Source organism: Achroia grisella, unplaced genomic scaffold (genome assembly GCF_030625045.1).
Source record: "Achroia grisella isolate CSIRO2021 unplaced genomic scaffold, CSIRO_AGI_Agris_v1 utg779, whole genome shotgun sequence".
Lineage (NCBI taxonomy): Eukaryota > Metazoa > Arthropoda > Insecta > Lepidoptera > Pyralidae > Achroia > Achroia grisella.
The window spans coordinates 162,511-183,586 of NW_026713019.1; the positions used below are offsets into that span (position 1 = coordinate 162,511).

The 21,076-nt window shown below is 36.2% G+C and overlaps 1 protein-coding gene across 1 annotated transcript; it reads left to right on the forward strand.

The window, feature by feature from the left end:
* Nucleotides 1-782: 782 nt before the first annotated feature.
* LOC131850692 (uncharacterized) lies at nt 783-20,450 on the forward strand. Its single transcript, XM_059201009.1, is given in 6 exon segments — nt 783-938; nt 940-1,006; nt 15,646-15,734; nt 15,822-16,364; nt 19,017-19,237; nt 19,704-20,450. Coding segments are annotated over 6 exon segments (1,527 nt in total). The 5' UTR covers nt 783-797; the 3' UTR covers nt 20,170-20,450.
* The last annotated feature ends 626 nt before the right edge of the window (nt 20,451-21,076 follow it).

Below are 21,076 nucleotides of genomic sequence, written 5' to 3' on the forward strand. Positions count from 1 at the left end.
TCTTACCTAATTTTATACAAGACGTAGTTAAAATAGCCGAAGACTTTCTATGGTCTGAGATTTAGACCAACTTGGAAATAACATCAAATCTCGTAGTTTATGGATCGTTGTGTCGAACGTTCTGTTGGCCTGTTGGCCCTTGCAGCTTCACAGAACGTTAGAGAGCGTATGCAAAAGTCACGATGCGGTGTGCAGACATATTTATGGAACGGGTATAAGCCAATTCCTGCCTGACAGATAGGATTTTTGTGTAAGAATACCGCTAGGGGTATGAACCTCGGCTCAGGGCGTCGTAATTTCGATCTCCGTTTCAATTAAATTCATGGTCCTATATGTATCTAATAATAGTAAACAAAATAATAATCTATTAACCCTATCCAGAAGTAAAGTAATTATTTCATATGAATGTAATAGAGCAACCAAGTTCGCATGTCCCTGATACGGGATAACAGGCATGAGATCTTATTCCTCTGGACTTAGATATCATGCCTGCGCCAATGGTATCAGTATAGAGGATGATAAAATGAGCATTAAGTCCCATCCCATATTGGCTAATGGCAATTTACCACGATGGTTTCTAGGACAAACCGCGTGGAGATCAACCTGATATGGTACATGGCTAGCAATATACATACAATGCCCTTCCTCCCCACGTGTGAATCGTATCGTTAATTTGTATAGAGCTGTTCATGTATATAGGCGACTGACAGATGGGCTGTCAGCTTTTTTGCTATTACATTTACATAAAAAAATATAGCAAATGAGTAGCCAAATTCGCATGTTCCGGATCAAGGAACATGGTAACAAGATGCATCCAAGATGTAGAGTTTATCCACCCCGGGACGTTACCGGCTGGGCATCCATCCGTGACTGTGGACAGCTTTATTCCGAGCCGGTGCATTTGTGACTCGGGCGCGTGCCGGCACACCTGCCTCCACTACACCCCTGGACCGGAAGTACGCCAGCCAGCTCGACATGAAGAGATTCCTAAGGAAGTTACGAGAGAGTGAGTTATTGCTTTCATTTTAAAAATAAATCATAACAATAAATGGTGTGTGGATGTAATTTTAATATTTAAAAGAATTACCTACTTGATGTACGTAAACAATATGTTAAGTCAAAAATAACTTTTAGTATTTTACGAGGGCTACACTGAAAGTTTTTAGAACTGGCTACTTGAGAGCAATATAATAAAAAAAATTGTTAAAATTTTGAAAATGGAACTCTTTACGAATAGTACTGAGTATATAATTTATTCGTATGTCATGTGTTTTACGGTTTGGCGGCAAATTGAAAATAGTCTGTGTAACGTTATCATGAACTTAACACGAGAAAATTTTCGTGTGATGATTTTTTATGACTTTCGATGTCATCTAAGTCAACAAGAAAGTTATGATAGACTACTATTGGACTTCCACGATGAAGCCCCGTCTCGTGCCACTGTTTACAACTGGTTTAATGAGTTTAAACGTGGTCGCACTAATCTCATCTATAATTTGCGTGAGAGACGCCTTCTACGGCGACAACCGAAGATAACATCAGTGTTGTGCGGCGTATGATAGAGACTGACAAAAGAGTGACCTATCAGCAGATCGGGGCAAGCTTAAAGATTGGTATGAGTCAAGTGCACAAAATCCTCCATGAACATTTGGCGGTCAGGAAGCCTTGTGCCCGGTGGATACCTTATAATTTCACTGAGGCTCAAAAACTCCGTCGGGTTGCTTGGTGCCGTGAAATGCATGAAAGATTTAACGGAGGTGACTCAAATTCTGTGTTTAACATAGTTATGGGAGACGAAAGCTGGATTTACTGTTATGATCCCGAAACTAAAAGACAGTCAGCTCAGTGGGTGTTTCCTTCTGAGGAGTTACTAAAGTGAAGGGAGGTCGAAGCATAGGAAAAAAGATGTTGGCCTCGTTCTTTGGAAGAACAGGTCATTACGCGACAATTGTTTTAGAGGATCGAAAAACAGTTACTGCAGAGTGGTACAGTAACAATTGTTTGCCACGTGTTTTGAAAAAATGAGAAACAAAGTAGGATCCTCCTTCACCACGACAATGCTTCGTCGCACACCGCCAGGCAAATGATCGATTATTTGGCGACCTGTGGGTCATTCGCCTTATAGCTCCGACCTCGTACCTTGCAATTTTTATTTATTCCGAAAAATGAAAGAAAAAGTTCGAGGAAAACGTTTTATGGACGCCGAGGATTCGGTGGCTACGTTTTAGAAGGCCGTCAAAGAGACCCCTAAGGACGAGTGGGCAAAGTGCTTTTCTCAGTGGTTCTATCGGATGCAGCTATGTATTGACGTGAATGGACACTATTTTGAAAAGATAAAATAAAGGTAATAAATTGCTAATTTAATCAGTTTTTGATTTTCTAAGAACTTTCAGTTTGACCCTCGTAATAAGAGTATAATATGTATTTTATTATTATAGTACTAAAGATAGTTTTTGTCATAACAGGTTATTCAATAATATTCTTATACTTTACCATATGTTAGATATATTCGTAATACGAAATTGTTTAATTTTTTTACGAAGAAATTTTTTTTTACGCGACTCAATATTATCAAATTTTATTATGGAACTAACACGTAACAAAAAAATTCTATTCTTATTAAAGTCATTATAAAAGTCATAATAAAATTGTTGTTTGTGTGTAATATAAACGGTAATAAAATTGTTCGAAAATTTGTATTTTAAAAAATAATCAATTAATAGCGATTCTATTAATCTGAAATCCTCACGTCTTCGCGCTTTAGTGCAGTCACTTTGCACTATTTAATTTACATCGTTGGTACAATGCCCTATCTTGTCTCTTAACGAGTCTTTTATGATTCTGATTTCCTGTGCCGCGACGATTGCAAGCATCGTTCAGTACTAATAGCTATTACAAACTGATTGTTGTTTCTACGCTAATGCTGTTGGCCGCAGCTGGCCTTTGCAGCATCACCGGACGCTCAGGTGTAGTGTGTGTACATTATGTATAGCGGTATCTTAGCAGACCCTAGAGAGCTCCTGATCATTTCACCAGAGGTAAACTGTAAAAAATCGTTTGAATTTAACCTCAGGTTAACTTATTTTTTAATTAAACGTGCTAACAGTACACCTGATAGAAATAGCCAACATGACTGGGATCGGAATTACGACGATCTGAGTCGAGGTTCGAACCCCTAGCGGTGCCCTCTGACTTAAGTAATATACGTCAGGCGGGAGTTGGCCTTCAGCCGCTCCATAAGGCCTTCCGCGGGTTTGTGCCATTTGCACTCGCCCCCAATCATCCGGTGAAGCTGTAGAGGCCAGCTGCGGCCAACAGCAATAGAGTAGTCCGAAAAAAATCAGCATCGTAACATTCGAAGCTAAGTAAGTTGCGGAAACAATAAGACGCAGGCAAATTACTTTATTCAAAGTCTGTCTACCTCGATACAGTATTATTAATAAAGTTCCCTAAGCTAATCGAAACTAACAACACAATAGAACTATGTTATCAAAAGTGAGAGCGTACATACATCTCAACTAAGTGTCCGAGAGTGTATCAGCTAAATTAATCGACGTTATGGCTAGTTGAGGTCGTTTCGAGCCAACAAAAGCAAAAGCTCAGGCTAAGTGCACCGCATCAGATACTAGAGACGGGGTAATATCCACAGATCAAGACTATACTCTGTATATACATACATCTACGAGTGCTGTATACCTGCGCCCGCGCCGCCCACATTTCGTCGGCGTGTTGGATAGTACTCAGCATGCGTGCACGTGCGTTTATCGACGCGTACTATATCGTAATTGCATCTCTTTAACCATATAAGTAACAATGTAAGTGTATAGATGTGTGTAACATTTAGGAATTGTATACAGGATTCGTCCTAGAGGCCATGCCGAGCTGACAACCAGCGATAGTATTCATGAAACTGAAAAAAAAAGCTCTAAGAGGTAATGTAAAAAATTCTAAATATTTTTATAAAAAAGGCGTGGTCACGTCATTTAGTAGGTATGAAAAGTTAAAAATTACTTTTAGATTTCCAATTTGGTACTTCATGAAAATTTTTAGTTACATGAGTACCTATTCTGCTTGGCTTTTAAAACTAACTATGGGTTGAGGACCTTAAAAAGCAGAGGTCATGAAAACAGAAAGATCTTGATTAGGTTAAAGTGATAAAAATACCTAGTCAAATATATACATACTCAAATACAGACAGACGGACTACATCAGTCCGTCTGTCTGTAGCTATATATGTAGGTACCTATATATATACCTGTGTGATTATAAAATATTTTCTGTTAAACCGAATTCCCAATCCATAAGTTTTCGTGAAAAAAGAAACAATCACGATCGTAAGCGAGATCGTGTCCAAGAGAGCGAAGCGGTGCAATTTTGAAATTCTTTCACTGGCCCGTCACCATGTCAGGGAGAGCCAGTGTCCACAGCGCAGGCGGCGGAGGCGCGGGCGCAGGCCGGGGGTCGAGAGGTCGTGCGCGCAGACGCGCTCCGCCCCCCTAATTGCCGCGCCCCACGCAAATAAATAATTTTTATCCACCGCGCCTGCGCGAGATCACGCTCCTTCTTGACCTTAAATTATTGTACGTAAAGCTTGTTTTTGTGAAATTTTAATCGCCCTCCCGAATAGCGGGCGTCGGAACTCCGAATACCGAAAAGACAGCGATCATCGGCGATTTGTGATAACATCGGCCACGTCGAATTGTTAATGATACCCCTGCAACATTGCACAGATGTAATAATTAAATGTTTCCACTTTCTTGCCATCTGTACGAAAATAGCTAAGGCAAAAAACCATTTTCAGATTTTCTAGAAGTGTTTTACCTACCATTCATGTTTTACAGCAATAAAATACAAAATTGACCTCACCAATTTTACAAAATTACTTTTAGAATCAACATGGGTCCTTTTAAATAAAAACAATATCTATTGAAAAAAGAGATCAGAACTGAAACGAAGTTATTCTGTACTATACAGTAAAATCCTGGAGTTGTTTCTTATTGAAGATGAAAAAAATATATTTCTAAACTGTTGCCCCACTGTTTTCTAGGTACGTTAAAATAAAACTATGCAATTGGCATTGCAACAAACACATAAATATGCACAATTTGTAATCCGCTCGATTTCTTTCTAAATATATGTAATAAAATAAAATGACGTAATGGATGGGACATCTGTTTAGTCATAATATATTCACTGTTATAATTTCAATATTTACTGCGGTGTAATCTCACGGTCATTGCTTGTGAATGTTGTCAAGTCACCGTCACAATGGTAGGTACTGTTAGATAAGACGAGAATTCTATAACGGACACTACAAATGCCATATCAAGTGAGTTGCTGATTGACATATTCCCGACAGCATCTTGCAGTTTGTTGTTTGGTTTGAAGATGTGGGATTGAACTTGTACGGGTAGGCACGAATTTAGATTTTAGAAAAGATTAGTAAGATTTTAGAAAGATTTTATTCCTTAGAAATTATGTGATAAAGGTACATGATATGTACCTTTATCACGCATTCAAAATATATATTGTGATGTTAGTGGTAACACATGTATAACACTTCATAGATGCTTTAGAGGAAGACTGCCGCCAACAGTGTCCTAATAACCATAAAAACAATTACTATTGTTATTATTTTATATATATATATGTTAGACTGTTCTGTATATATTATTATAATAATAATATACAGGTCTATAGAGTTCCTAGAAATTAATAAATGAAATAAGAGTTCGAGAGATTGCACTTGCACTATATAAATATGATCTATGATAACTAAGTATATTAGATATACTTAGCCACCCCAAGTACCTCTATATATACATATTTGTCCAAAATCTTGAAATAAAGATGTATTTATACATATATGTTTTGTTAATCGTTCATACGATAACCTATGTAAATATCCGAACTAATCAGCATATTATACCTAATACATTATATTGCACATTTAGCGCCAACTAGTCCCAAAATAAGCAGAGCTTGTATTATGGGTATTATTATTAGAGTAGAAATATAATACTTAAAGACATTTATTTTACATAAAATACATAGAACTACTACTACTACTACATAGAAAAATACAAACGATCATATAGAACGATGAACATGAATACAAATGTTTTGCATCTTGCAACGAACCCACAACCATCTGAAGTAAAGCGGTGTGCTAAACCGCTAGACAACCACGGTCGTCATATCTCACATACTTGATCATTATTTGACTAAACGATTCATATGTCACCTTTCACATACGAGTGACCGTGACCACCGATTGCGGTATTAGCTCATTATCTATTGGTCACAGTTGTCACAACATTGAAATAACAGACAGCCGTTCCACTAACCTAACCGCGGGCAGTTTCGCTTTCTACTCTCCCTCCGATCGATCCTCTGTTCAATTTAAACGGAGATCGAAATTACGACAGCCTGAACCGAGGTTCGAACCCCTAGCGGTGTCCTCAGACTAAAGTCGTATCTGTCAGGCGGGAGTTGGCCTTCAGCCGCTCTATAAGACCTTCCGTGGGTTTGGAGTGCCATCTGCATTCGCCTCCTATCGTGCGTGAAGCTGTAAAGGTGCCAGCTGCAGCCAACAACATTTGAGTAATCCGAAAAAAAGCTTTCTATTGTTGACCGAAGACGCCTTTAATACTAACGGCAGATATTTATATGACGTCCAATCCGGATTGTCACTTTCGACGCATAAAACTTGTTTCTTGATTAGCAAATTAATTGGCGGCATGCGTTCACACTTTATTAAAGAACGAATTTATAATATGATATACGGTTATAGTTTTCTATATTACTTATATTAAAAAGCGAACGTTTGTCTGTTAGGGGGTCATTAGAAATGAAATGTAATTTGGAAATTAAGATTTGGAATTCACACATAATTCTGAAATAATAACAGCTTATTCGTATATCCTATATGTAGTATATTTCACTCATTACAAACAATTTGTAAACATAACTTTATCCTTCTCAATGTACCTAGATTAGGTTCCTATTGCAGTTTAGGTCTTTTCATTCTACAGTTTACTATGTAAACACAAGTATATTTAATGATTAAAAATCTATAATAACATTAAATAATTTAAAGTGATCATGAAATCTTATTTCACATACAACACATACAAGGTTCCTGTAATTTATTATTATAACAAACACATATGGGAATATTAAGTAACATATTTATAAAAAGGAAATTCAAATTTACTACTATTACTCGTATTATTTATTATTATAACCTAGTAAGTAGATACTTGTCTATAACTTGAATTTCCTTGTATTTTTTTTATTATTTGTGTTACTAACTTATGTTTCGTGTTCGTTCCGAACCGTGCCGTCCAGGCCTCTATACGGCGCGGCGTGCTCGCCCGACGTAATGCGCCCGCGCAGTAATTTAACATTTTGCCGATTGCTGCGTGCACTCTGCAGATGCATAAGGGGAGGTACCGTCGGCACACAAATTATCAGTAACCACCACATGTATAAGACGTAATAAAAACACAGTTTTGTCGTATACTTAGCTACATTACTATTTAACCGTTGGAAACCTAATTCCCAAAATTTATGGTCACTAAAACATCGTATACGTATTAAAAGACATAAAAGCCTGTTTTACAACATCGGCCTTAAAATAAATATTAACGGAACAACAAAAGTAATAAACTGTCGATTATTGAATTATGTTATTGAACACCGAGTGACTTTCACTGCATCTCGCTAATACAAAATCGCATCACTTTTGTGCTGACTGCGCGCGCGCAGACCGCGGCAGGCATAGCGTTGTTCTCACGGTGCAATTATCGGGTGCCTACACTTACCCTTAATTTTATACTGCCCACTACCAGTTCCAACAGCGATTCCAGGATTTCCAGGATGAGCCCTTCGTAAGTCTGCCAATTGGCCGCTTTTAGAACAATATTCTTAAACGATTGCGCTCCATACGACTAGCTAAGATTTTAATATTTATATAGACTGTATATTTAAAGTGATGTGAGTTAATTATTAGGTGCGTTTAATTCTTCTAACCATTGTGGGCGGGGATAAAATATTTCGTGGACGAACATAATGACTTATCGATAATGATCGTAATAATATGCCCAAACTAATAGTTAGCAGTATATTAAGTTTCGTGTGGAATAGAAATAATTATTTTATGAAATCTTCAAAGCGTTATTACTTTTTAGAAAACAACAAAAGTCTTCTAATTTCTCTGTCTATGTCGCTTCGTTAGATACTATTTAAACTTAAAAATATCTTGTACAATGCAGCATATACATAATGGGATAAATCGTTATTATTGTCCACTGCTAAACTTAATCTACCCGATAGACTGCTGTATAGAACTTCCCATGCTTCCGTAATATTATGGGTAATATTTTTAGGCAGTCGCTCCATGAAGTAAGGGCACAACTTTATGTAAATTATTTTCTTATCTGTATTACATAGAAGTTATACCACACACAACAACACCTATTTATGAGTATGAAGTAGCAAATTATCTAAAAAACTGTGCCAAACTTTAAGTATTAAATTATACAATCGTACATTTTGTATGAAATTATCATTAATTATTTTCATAACTTAATTAAATATACATATATTTGAATCATTCGAGGCAACGATACGTTATTTGAAGACAGACAGTTCCCCATTTTAAAGAATATAATCGCAGGAATTTTTATGATTGTACTGATTAAAATTTAGGATATACAATATCTTGTAGATATTTACATAAAATAGACATGTGCACGACGCACCATTTTATACATTATTTATGTTTTTATTGTTTATTATTTAATATAGAAAAATATTGTATGTTGAAATTCTTCTTTTATCTGTTTTATTTTTAATACTATTTTATTTTCAATTTCTCCTTATAAAACCGTCTTTCCATAATTATATCTACCGGCTTAATATAAATACAGTTCCTTGGCTCACAAGATTGTTATATAACATGATACAAAATTTAGAAAGAACTCTGATTTTATTAAAAATATATAAAGTAAACTAACCCAGAAAAGCCTTACCAAAAGTGACGAATTTCAATACAAACTTTCATTCCCTTAATTTACTGAACGGTAATTTTTACAAACAAACAAACTTTGAATGGCATATTTATATATATTTAATCAACAGCTTAAAAAATAAATTTCAAGCTTCTAGCTTTAAAAATGACGATCCTTCCATACAACTTTTCGTCTCCCCTTATAACCCCATACAACCGTTTTTCGCACTAAAAAGTAGCCTACATGCTTTCTCAGGGTCTGAACTAAATGTGTACGAAAATTTTGTTTAAATCAGTTCAATAGTTTTAGCGAGCAAGTGAGACAGACAGAGTTACTTTCGCATCTATAATATTAGTAAGAATTAGTGTAAAAAGTAAACAAATGAAATAATTTCATCACTTGCCATCTGAGTCTGAGTCTATGCAATTTCGAATCTGGTATTACGCAAAATATGCACAGCTGATGGCTTTAACATATCGCTATTAAAGAATAATTAATTATACTGGTTTTTGTACATATAGTCAGCTGCAATTTTATTATATGTACTAGAAAAGCTTTGCCACTTTCACTAATGCTAAAGGCAATATGCACATCCTACTATATTTTAGTATAGGTAATAAAATACGTATATTAAGGTACAGACCAGTTCCAGTTTGAAACGCATGCTTAAGTATCGATTACCACGATAACCACCCGTGGAAGCAGTCTCAAGCAGAGGTGGCATCGTGGATCGGGAATTTGTGGAGCCCTGGGCTAAAACTATTAAAATCATTATACTTAGCGACATCATCAAAAATAAGGGACGGGGAATTGTCCCTGTTCCATTCGAAAGTTATACATGGCTTGATTGATCTTAGGGTTGTAAACCTTATGGTTGGTTTTTAATATGTTACATTATAAATATCGCCTGTGGTTTTCAGTGGGCTGGGGCCCCTTGTACGCACGGGGCCCTGGGCTGCAACCCAAAAAGCCCTTAGGTAGATACGCTCCTGGTCTCAAGTGGAATTGTGTCCAAAAAATTTATACAATAAAAATGTTTATGGGCATTCCAAATATATACCAATTTTCGGTGCAACAATGGTGTACGCGTGCTCTCTGTTGTCACGGTGGTGGCGTGTGCGCACGTTTTGGGTCGTCTCGCGTCGTGCGTGAGATTTATCCCGGCATTCCGCATCGGCTCATTGTGAGGACACATTCCCTTCATAGCGATATGGTCGTGCGTACGGTTTTAACTCTTTGTTGTCTATTTTCACAGTTCAATGTCGAATATGTGAGAAAATATATTTATAATGCGTTAATTATTTGAATAGTAAAATAGACAGAAGTACAGATAAAGAAAGTATCCATATTTTCTTTAATACTTGATTGACGTTTTAATAGATATTGGACAGGTGCTGCTGCCTATAACAGTGATATAATACAAGGTCTGGAAGAACACTAATGGAACATTTTAATAGAATAAAGAGAAATTAACTACGATGTTTTCCAAGAAAACACAAGGAGGTCGAAATGACACAGTATATAAGTAACTTAGGGGCGATTCGTTCCCATTAATAAAAAATCCTTTGCCCTTGTCATTCTAGGTAAAATATATATTTTATTTCCAGTTATAATTCATAGACTCTACAATATAGTAAATTCAGTCATGTAGCTTATTTGCATTCGACATAAAGTCAAGTAAAACTAAGGATATCCTACGTAGTGCGTAGGATATCCGTACGTGGCATTTTCAGGTCCAACTCAAAATTAACGTTGGGATCCATATTCCCAGCATTTGCCCAGTCGTTGTTATTGATTGTTGTCATTGACTATTCTTTAATTTTCTTTTTTGTTATTTCATTATATATACACTAACACCCTATACATGTATTGCTGTTATGTTTATTGTTTGATTTCTGATTATTATTGGTTTACCATTATTTATTAATATATTCCACCAAAAATATTGTGGCATCATTTCAGAGAGAGGAATCACACGACCGGTACAATAGCAGCAAAATGCTTTTTATGTATTATCTCAAACTCGAAACCCTAGCTGTTTTATTTACGATTTTCTATAGCCCTAAGGGTATATAAAAATAATATTGCAATAAATAAAGATTACATAAAGAGATAAATCAATCATAATTTGACGTCCACATTATGTTTGGATGTAGAGAAAGCAATTACACGTATGTATGTACAAGACTTACATAATTTCTGCCGTGTAGGAGGAACGCGTAACGTACTACAAGTTATTTCGATGAGTTGCAATCTCTCTTATAACACATTTTATATCTTATAAGAGAGATTGCAAGTCATAAGACGGAACGGATCGGAATGCTATTGTCATTCCTTAATCCTCACGAGTGGGGGAAGGGGATTGTTAGGAATGTGGATTTAATTAATTCTTTTTCTAAATAGCCCACATCCCCATCGCTTTACATTCGGTGGGCCGTCGTCTAGCTAGGGTTCTTATGGCTATGACACAGCGTCTCGGATATTAATTTCCAGGCTTTTTGCTCGTTTTTTATTCACTATCTTTTACTATTTACAATATTGTTAACAATCCTACCTAACAATGTTATTTCCCATATAATAACATTATTATTAGCGACCCATGTAAAGTTAACCTCCAAGCAGTTCCCCCTAGAAATCGTGAATTACCATGATGGGATAACTGACCAGACCTCATACTTTTCTTATCATTTTCCACTAGTGCCTCGTCAGCGCAAACCGTTAACGCATGCGAGTGCACCGTTTCATTATCCTCTATTTAGGTGTTTATCCTTAGGTGTTACTTACGCGCGGGTGACAATGTATTTGATATGTGTCGAGTTAAGGGAAGTCTTGAACTCTGTAACATATATTACTTCTATTACATGCCTTTCTTAGACACACATTACACATTTTTTTAAATACATATAGAAAACACCCAGACTTATAACATACTCATTAATACAAATGTTTGTACAGTACGAGGCATCAAACTCGCGGCCATCAGTAAAGCGTGTATTGCTAAACTACTAGACCTCCGAGGCCGTTATGTATCGGCAACCGTTACTACAGAAGATAATAATAACATTCAATTACCCATAGATATAGGACAGAGATGCGACAAGACAGACTTACAAAGAGTACTCCATCAACAAAGCTTCTTAGGTAATCACTGCAATTAAATAACAGCAATTGTTACAGCACACAGTCATAAAAGTATAATTGATCGTAATAAAACCGTGAAATAAGAGAGAGATGAATGCGTATCCGTGGGCTGGAGAAAGTTTAAATGTGTACAATACAGAACTGACAGACCGATGAAAATATTTATATGAACAATGAAATTGCCGGCAATACTTTGCTGGTATGTTATAAAATAAGTGATCACGGACAGTGCAGTCAGAGGAGTTTCCTCCCGCGTACACTTACTATTGAATGGAATGATCTACCTGCCGAGGTTTTGAGAGACTACAGCATGGGTTTTTCAAGAAGAATATAATAAGTTTTCTTAAGGGTTGGCAACGCGCACTATTAGTATTCCAGACGTCCATAGGCTATGGTAACAGTTTACCATCAGATGGGCCATATGCTTGTTTGCCAACTACGTAGTATAAAAAAAATGTATAAGATCTCAAAACTCACATAGCGTCATACAGGCCCAAGTTAAGCAGAGCTTGTATTACAAAGTTACAAAAATATAATTGCATATATTAATTACCTTTTTAATCCCGGTCTTTGATTAATGACATCAACGCAACACTCCACATTCCTATATTTGAATCCAACGTAGCAGAGAGCGAGCTCACCGCGCCGTCCTTCCGAAAAATCTCTAGTTTTGTTATCGGTCTTTCTTTCACAGGACAGTTAGTCAGAAACTATTTTTAAATTCACACACATTGATTGTTTCAATACTTGTATGTTATTTTATAGAAAGAAAGATTAAAATTTTATTACACCTACATTATTATTAAAATCTCGCAGACAAGATAAAATGTGCTAAATTGCTACATCACCGTGGTGTAAGTGAACCAATGATGACGGTGCTTATATCATAATAACAATTCATAATTTTGTCTATGATTCTATTGCATACCTACATGTATCTAATACTTCTGAAATCATCTTAGCATTTTATCCGGAACTCAATAAACACTATCTAGACTCTTCATGTGACACCAGTTCGTCGAACTTCCGTCTCACTTTCCAATTTTGAGGAATGTAAAGAGTACGCAAACTGTTACTGCTGTTGCAAGTTTTTTTTTATATATTGCACGCGGCGACGCAAAGAAAGTTGTGAAGTTGACACTATCTATGTAAAAGAAAATCACCAAAAATATAGCGCCGATCGTTCAACGGTGAAGCTTTAAGTAAATGTTTAAGTACATTACAACGTTTTAAATATCAAGCAAAACTAATGCTTATATTCTGAACCATTGGATTAAATTTTAATTGCAAACTAAGGTAATCTTACAAATATTATAAATGCAAAAGTTTGTGAGTATGGATTGGTACATGGATGGATAGATGGATGTCTGTTACTATTTCACGCAAAAACTACTGAACGGATTTTGTTATGGTTCATTACAGTAATATAGCTTATCACAGCATAATAACTAATAAATTTCATTAGGGTGAAACCACGGGCACAGCTAGTAGAAGAATAATTTGCCAAAATATAGTAAATTCCATTAAAAAATTCTGAATAAAGCGTAGGTACTAAAATAAAAACAAACACAAAAAAATAGCAAATTTCAATAATCATTAGTCAACAAAAGATGTAGCATCAGTTACTGTTTGTGAACGAACTATGAAATCTGAATATTCATAGTAAATAATTCGCGAGGTGCATGCGTGATGTAAGTACCCGATGCGCCCGCGCAGCTCATTAGGCACGTGTTGATGAATAGCGAGAAGAGGAACGCTTTGCGGCCGCGCCGACCATGTCCGAGACATTGGCGGTCAACCTGTTACGTTATAGATATAGATAGACCATGTATCACCATGTATATCACAACTTAACCTGTCTCTATTAAACTACTGGTCTCTATGTGACGCAGGTCTGCTGAGATATGAATTGATATAATTGACACATTCACACTAAAATATTATCTAAGACAGAAGATATTTTAGTTTATAATCCTCTTTGATAAACAATTAAAAAGTTTGACGTTTTATGTCCCTTTAAGCTTTGCCTTGCCTAATAATGTACCCAATATCCAATATTGTACAGATCTATTTACTCAGTAATATTTATTATAGTTCATATTAATTATATTTATATATGTATTTATTTATTAATATTATACTTACGTATAATTGCACACTTGGTATGTATTTTAATTGAAAAATATATTAAATTACTCTGCAGTAATTGAAACAGAAAACGCAAAAATAAATATCTTTTTAAGACAGAACCCTTAAAAGTCACTATAACGAAAATACACATATATTATAATACTACATAATTATACATTCAATATCTATTATCTGCATAGGTAAGAGTAAAACTTATTGACTCAATTTAGAGAATCCTCAAACCCAACCACTCTGGATAAAACTGCACTAACGAAATGCAAACACAGGTGTCAAAACACCAAGGTATCTAATTCAAAGGCGTGAGAAGTGTTAAACGTCTCGCCTTTCAAAGCTTTTTGTTTCACTTCAACCATCTAATTACAGTTTCGTGACGAATGGCTTTACAGTTTCATCTTAGATTAAATGGGTACTGTTCGTTCTACATAATCCAATTGATCATTGGATTCCCTAAAATATGACTGAAAGCAGTGATGAGGCTTTTCCGTTATATCAATTTCTGCTTCCGGTGCTGCTTCTAGAAATTCGTCTGTATCTATATTAGCTATTAGTCACTGTGACTACTAAATTTTGCCACATGGATATGTTAGTTTGTATTAACACTTGAATAATTATTTTAAGAAAATAGACTCCAAGCATTTGGTTCGGATTCGCTTATAAATCTACATTAATATTGTAAAAAATATATCATCAAAATTGCTTCATGATATAATATAATAAAAAAAAATCTACCTATTTATATTTGTTACCTACTATACATAATGGTAACGGATTAAAACGATATAATCGCGCTTCAAAATCTGTTGTATCATCTGCATAGAGTGTCACAAATTACGCAAATGCATAATTTAGCACGCTGGCGACCGATGGTTTGTATCGGCTGCAAATCGTGTCCTGAGGCGGATTCGGCGTAGTCCATTGCGTTCGCATGAGTACGACGTACGCACGCTCACCGCCGTGAGAATGTTTCGAGATTTTTTAGAGGGTCAAGTCGATAGTGTATCAGCGAGGAGCGGCCAGTGTTGGGCGCGAAGTCGCGGACGGTGGGCGGCGCTGGCGCATTCAGGGATTTATGCCGATCGGCACTCTCACAGCCCAGAGTGGCCGTGAGGCGCGCAGAGGCGTGTAGTGCACTCGTCACGGAAGCCAGCCGGGTAGTCCGGAAGCGAGCATCCCCTCGGCAAGCCATTGTTTCGCGTTCTCGCCCACTCGCATTGTTTTGACTGCACTCCGATTATTTATGCCCAATAATCCGCTCAGCTGACTGTGGTAATAACATTAATCACGTCCGTTGAACAGTTACGATCGATTGTAATTTTTAATCGGCGTGTTCTGCTTGCAGAGATTACGTTCAAAGATTTGCCACCACCGTACCGGGAGTCTGATAGTGACGATAATGGCCAACGATCGCAGCAAGAGTTACAAAATTCGGTAATTAATTTTTAGTTAGAATCCTGAAGTTAAATATACTACAAATTGACTAGTGGCGCTTATTAAAATGATCTGTAATTATTTCAGATTAACGCAGCGCCATGTGAGGTCCTAGATTTATTAGTTAATTGCAAAATAACATACCAAGATAAAGAAGAACAATCCGACGTTGAATACGCAGAGATCAAAGAAATGGGTTTATGGCATTCGACACCACTAGCTAAGAGGCATAAATCCAAAATATCCTTAACGTGGGTGCTGAAGGAAAATCTAGAAAATAACAAGTCGCCGCAAAAAATACAAACTGATGACAAACCAAGAAAAATCAACGGAAATGATGTAGATCGACAACAGAGACACAACCAAAAGTTTAATGAAGTCAATCAAGTGAAGTGTAACAGTGGGGAGGTGAAGAACAGAGTGATGGGTCGTAACGAATATTATCACAACTATAGGTTTAAGAGTGCATGCGATGAGTTTGTGAACGGACAGAATACATGTTCTGATACAAGTGTCGGCACCGAGGAGTACATGAGGAGAAAACACAGACATCGACACAGGAGGAAGAAAAAACATCAAAGCGACAAGTTTGGCTATGACATTAGAGATTTGGATAGCTTTTTAAGTGAGGTAAGTTGAATAAGTTTCAGTACAATGATGCCATAATAATTTCAGCATCGTGACTCTCATATAACCAAGTTTTACTATTGGAAACGCAATTTAACATTTTCAAAAACAACCAAAAGATTAATATGATTTTCTGCACGGCAGAATTCCAGGCATTAACATTTATAATTTATTTTACGATAATTTATAGATGTTTTCACATGCCCACCAGTGGGCAACCAAATAGTAGCCTATTTAATATTCCATTGCTGGACAAAATACTTATAAATTATAATTCATTAACATATTATTAATTAAAAGTACTCAACTTTAAATTTTAAACAAACTGTCGATTTTGTATGTTTATTTGCGGTTACTCTTAACTGATATTTCGTACGAACGATTTTGAATGTACTGGTAAATCTCAATCATTATTCACGTCGGCAATGTTATTATGACATTATGGTATACATCCTTTAGCTTTTTACTGTACCTCGGAGCAAGTCCGATCAGACAATGAAGCCGCGAAATTGGCGGAAAATTGGACAAGCCAATAAATTGCACATCATTTTGAATTTTCGAAATTCTCTCTGACGGTTCATAATGGTTTTCGCTATTGGATTTGGAGCAGAATTATTAACAACGGTAATTTGGGTATTTTTGGGATAATATACCGTATTGCGTGTGTTCTTTTGAACGGTTTTTGTGTCACATGGTTTCCGTCGTATAGCCACGAATGGACAGGTCCATTCATCAATGCGGTTTATTTAAAACAACAATATATCTTCCTGAGGTTAAGCGCCACGGTGTTAATTGCGCCAGAGCATTCTGGCGAGTAATATGATACGTCATGGGAGATTTAAAAGTTGCCCTTACAATGTTCCTGTAATTTGTCTCTGACCTTTTCCTCTATATTATTACCGTTTTTTTTTTAAATTTTAATACCAGAAAGTTCTAGAAATATAAGTATTAAAACTTACTTATAAGTAACACGATTTTGATCGCAACGTCATTTGTATTGACTTGATTTACTGGGTTAACAAAACTAACTTGTTAACATACATATTTATAGAAATAAAGTATTTATTTCTAGTATAGTTTTAAAGATATTAATACTAAAGACAAACACTATCATGTGTTTTACGCCTTAAAGTAAAATATAGATACTTACGACTAAAAATTAATACCTAGGTATTATCTAAATCTGTTTGTTTGTAACACTTTATTGTACAAACAAACAGATGTAAAAACACTTATTTTTTCACTTTAAGGTGCAGTAAATAACAACAACTTGAGGGAATACACCAATATTAAGAAATAAATAGTATAATAGCGTACTTATCCCAAATGAGGGATTTCTTACAGTCAACCTCCTTTTAATGACTAAGAGCTATTTTGGAGTAGTGGAAACAGATTATATATAAATAATAATAACAACAAAAAATGTTACTAAAGTCTGACTTATACAACATTTTGAATTCGTAATACTTAGGTATCAATACACTAAATTGGGAACGTATACTTATTTGCTACCAATCCGGATAAATTACTACATAATTGCTAAGAAAATTATTTGTTGAACACTTTTCTTCATTATCTACCTAAATAAAACTAAAAGATACTAAGAATACAACAGAATTAGCTTTTTAACTTGGGTCTGTTTAAGATTATTATTATCCCGCTTAAGGTATCTATCTCACCTATCCTGCTAATGTGCTAATCGCTATCCGCGGAAACCTGTGCTTTAGTTATAAGTAATCAAAGAAGATTATCTACTGGTTTAAAAATATGAGAATGTAAACAAGATCAAAATAATGTCTTGATTAGACTAAGAAACAAGTGCAGATACACCTACATAATAAGAATACACTTAGACAATCTACACAGCACTATCTAGGCCTAAGTTTATGTTATAGGTACAAGGGAGCTGGTATAAATATTAAATTTTATTTTTAAATACATAACATATATAGAATCCAGACCAATACAAACAATCATAGTCATGAATATAAATGTTTGCACCGTGCGAGGAAACAAACCCGCGACCATCGGAAGTACAGCGGTTCAAACTGCTAACCACAAGATAAGCGAGGTCTTCAATATATATTTTTTTATATAACATACACTTACATAACATGATATAGCAAACTAGCTGAGTGCTCCTCTGATAGAAAATCTCGCAAGGAAACAAACCCGCGACCATCGGAAGTACAGCGGTTCAAACTGCTAACCACAAGATAAGCGAGGTCTTCAATATATATTTTTTATATATGTAACATGAATAGCAAACTAGCTGAGTGCTCATCTGGTAGAAAACCGCGAGGAAAACTCCGAGCAGTTTCCAGGACTTGTGACCCGGGTGTAGCTTTAAGGGGCCTTCACCGCTCGTGTTTCTCGGCCTGTCCAGCTAAATGTATTACAAACCCGCTAGTGCAGCTTTAAAAACGCGTTCTAACTCGTAACTTACTGCAGTTCTTGACAAGCCAAGATCTTTTACAAAATAGTAGAGATTTCGCTGGTATACCTACCTCTCGGTTCCACTTCGACCGAAATAAATTAACCACATTGCCATGTTTTTTAAAGTATGTAATAACATTTAATAGGAACAAAGCCATTAATAGTTATAATTTAATATCGACCCTAACAGTAGTACATAAATTTTAATATTATTTCCAGGCATCTATAGACCGACCGGGGAACATTCCAGTAGTGGTGGCGTACCCCACCACGCTATACCAGACGCAGAAGGACAAGCAGAGAGAGTTGACTCTCCCCCTGGGTACCGTCGTCAACGCAGTGTTCAAGAACCAACTCTGGCTGTATGTACAGACTCCACACGGCGAAGAGGGCTATGTACTGTATAGTGCATGTCTGCCTCTGGGAATATTGCCTAATAGGTACGATCGCTATATTCTATAAGTAAATTAATAACTGTGGACAATTTATACAGCGCCATCTAGTCCCACGGTAAACAGAGCTTGTTTTGTGGGTACTAGACATCTGATATAAATCCTTAGATATTATTTTTTGTAAATGTAATATACAAAGACAACACCCAGACCGATGCAAACAAACGAGGAATCGAACCCACAAACATCGAAAGTGAAACAGTGTTAAACCGCTAGACCACCGAGGCCGTCAATTGACACAAAGATTTACTGTTGGCCAGATTTCAACCCAAAACTTTTTGGGCCTAGACGAGGTAGTAGACCACTAGACAACGACGCTCTCAATATTTTATTTTAATGTAATTAATGTTTTATTATTTTATCAGTATATTCTATAATAATATTCATATGTTAGAGGATAACTAAAATACTGTTACAACTGTATTTAATAATAGGTTAACTACATACCTTACAGGACACCGGAAAGAAAAACCCCGTGCTGGGAGAGCAGTACAGACATATATCCCCGTCCATGCGGCAACCTCACCGACATAGAGAAGGAGCAGCTCCGCGGCAGAACTCGTTCAGAGTGTCAATACCGGCCCCGCAATGAAAAGAAATTGAAAAATTTGTGCGCAGAAAAAAACTTTGACAGCCTATACTTAAGGACCAAATCTGTTTGTTCCAACATTGATAGGGTACCCGATGTTGAAAATATTAAGGAGTTAACAGTGAAAAGACAAACGTTATTAGTGGTGACTAGTGATTATAGAGGCAGTGATTTAAATAAGACCTTGTCTGTGCAACAGGGGGATGTGGTGACGTTAGTACAAGGGAAGGGGGTTGAAGCTGATGGGAGTGTTGACTGGTTCTATGTGAAGAAGAGAGATGGTAGCCATGGGTTCATACCTGCAGCTATTGCTGGTCATGGTTACATTTAATATTAATAGATAATAGATAGATGAGATGCAGTTACTATCTTTTACACAGCGCCATCTAGTCCCAAGCTAAGCCGAGCTTGATTTTGTGAATACATAGAAAATAGGGAATGGATTTTTTTTTAAATGTGGACTAATAAACCCAATTCTAGCAATGAACCTTTCTGGTTGATTTCCACGCGGTTCCCCTGAAAACATCGTATTAAATCATGGTGAATTTCCCACGATGGGCTAACTTACCTTACCTCATGTTCATCTTATTATCCTCTACTGGTGACCCGACTGCGTAACGGTTTTACTGAAGGCGTGTGCACCATTCCATTATCATAAATAAAAAACACTCAGACTGAAACAAACAGTCATACTAATGAATACAAATGTTTGCATCGTGCGAGGAATCGAATCTGCGCTCATCGAATGTGCTTCAGCGTTAGACTACCGATGACGCCACGCTTTGAAACATTAATCTAAAGTAATTATAAAGTGGATTTTTAATGGATATTTGTGAATTGGTGATAAGGTGAGCACGAGGTCAGGTCAGTTACCCTATCGTAAAAAAAATCAGAAAAAACCAATGGTGATGGCTTTCAGGAGGGACCAAGTGAAGGGCGACATGATATGATAGTTTGTTAACAATGGGGTCACTAGTCTTCATTATATCACTAATAATCCATCCCCATGCAAGTTTTTGACTTTTTGTGTATAATGGAAAAACTAAAAAATGGTTAATACATTACAAAAATAAAGGATATAAATTGATAAGACTATCTTTTTGTGTATTGAGACAGCGAGTAATAGATATATGTAGATTGTAAGTATATTTTTTGATTAGCGATGCCCACAATATTTGGACTTGTGCAAAGGGCGCGTTGCTAGTTGTACATAATTGTGATGAGCCAAACAGAGGCGT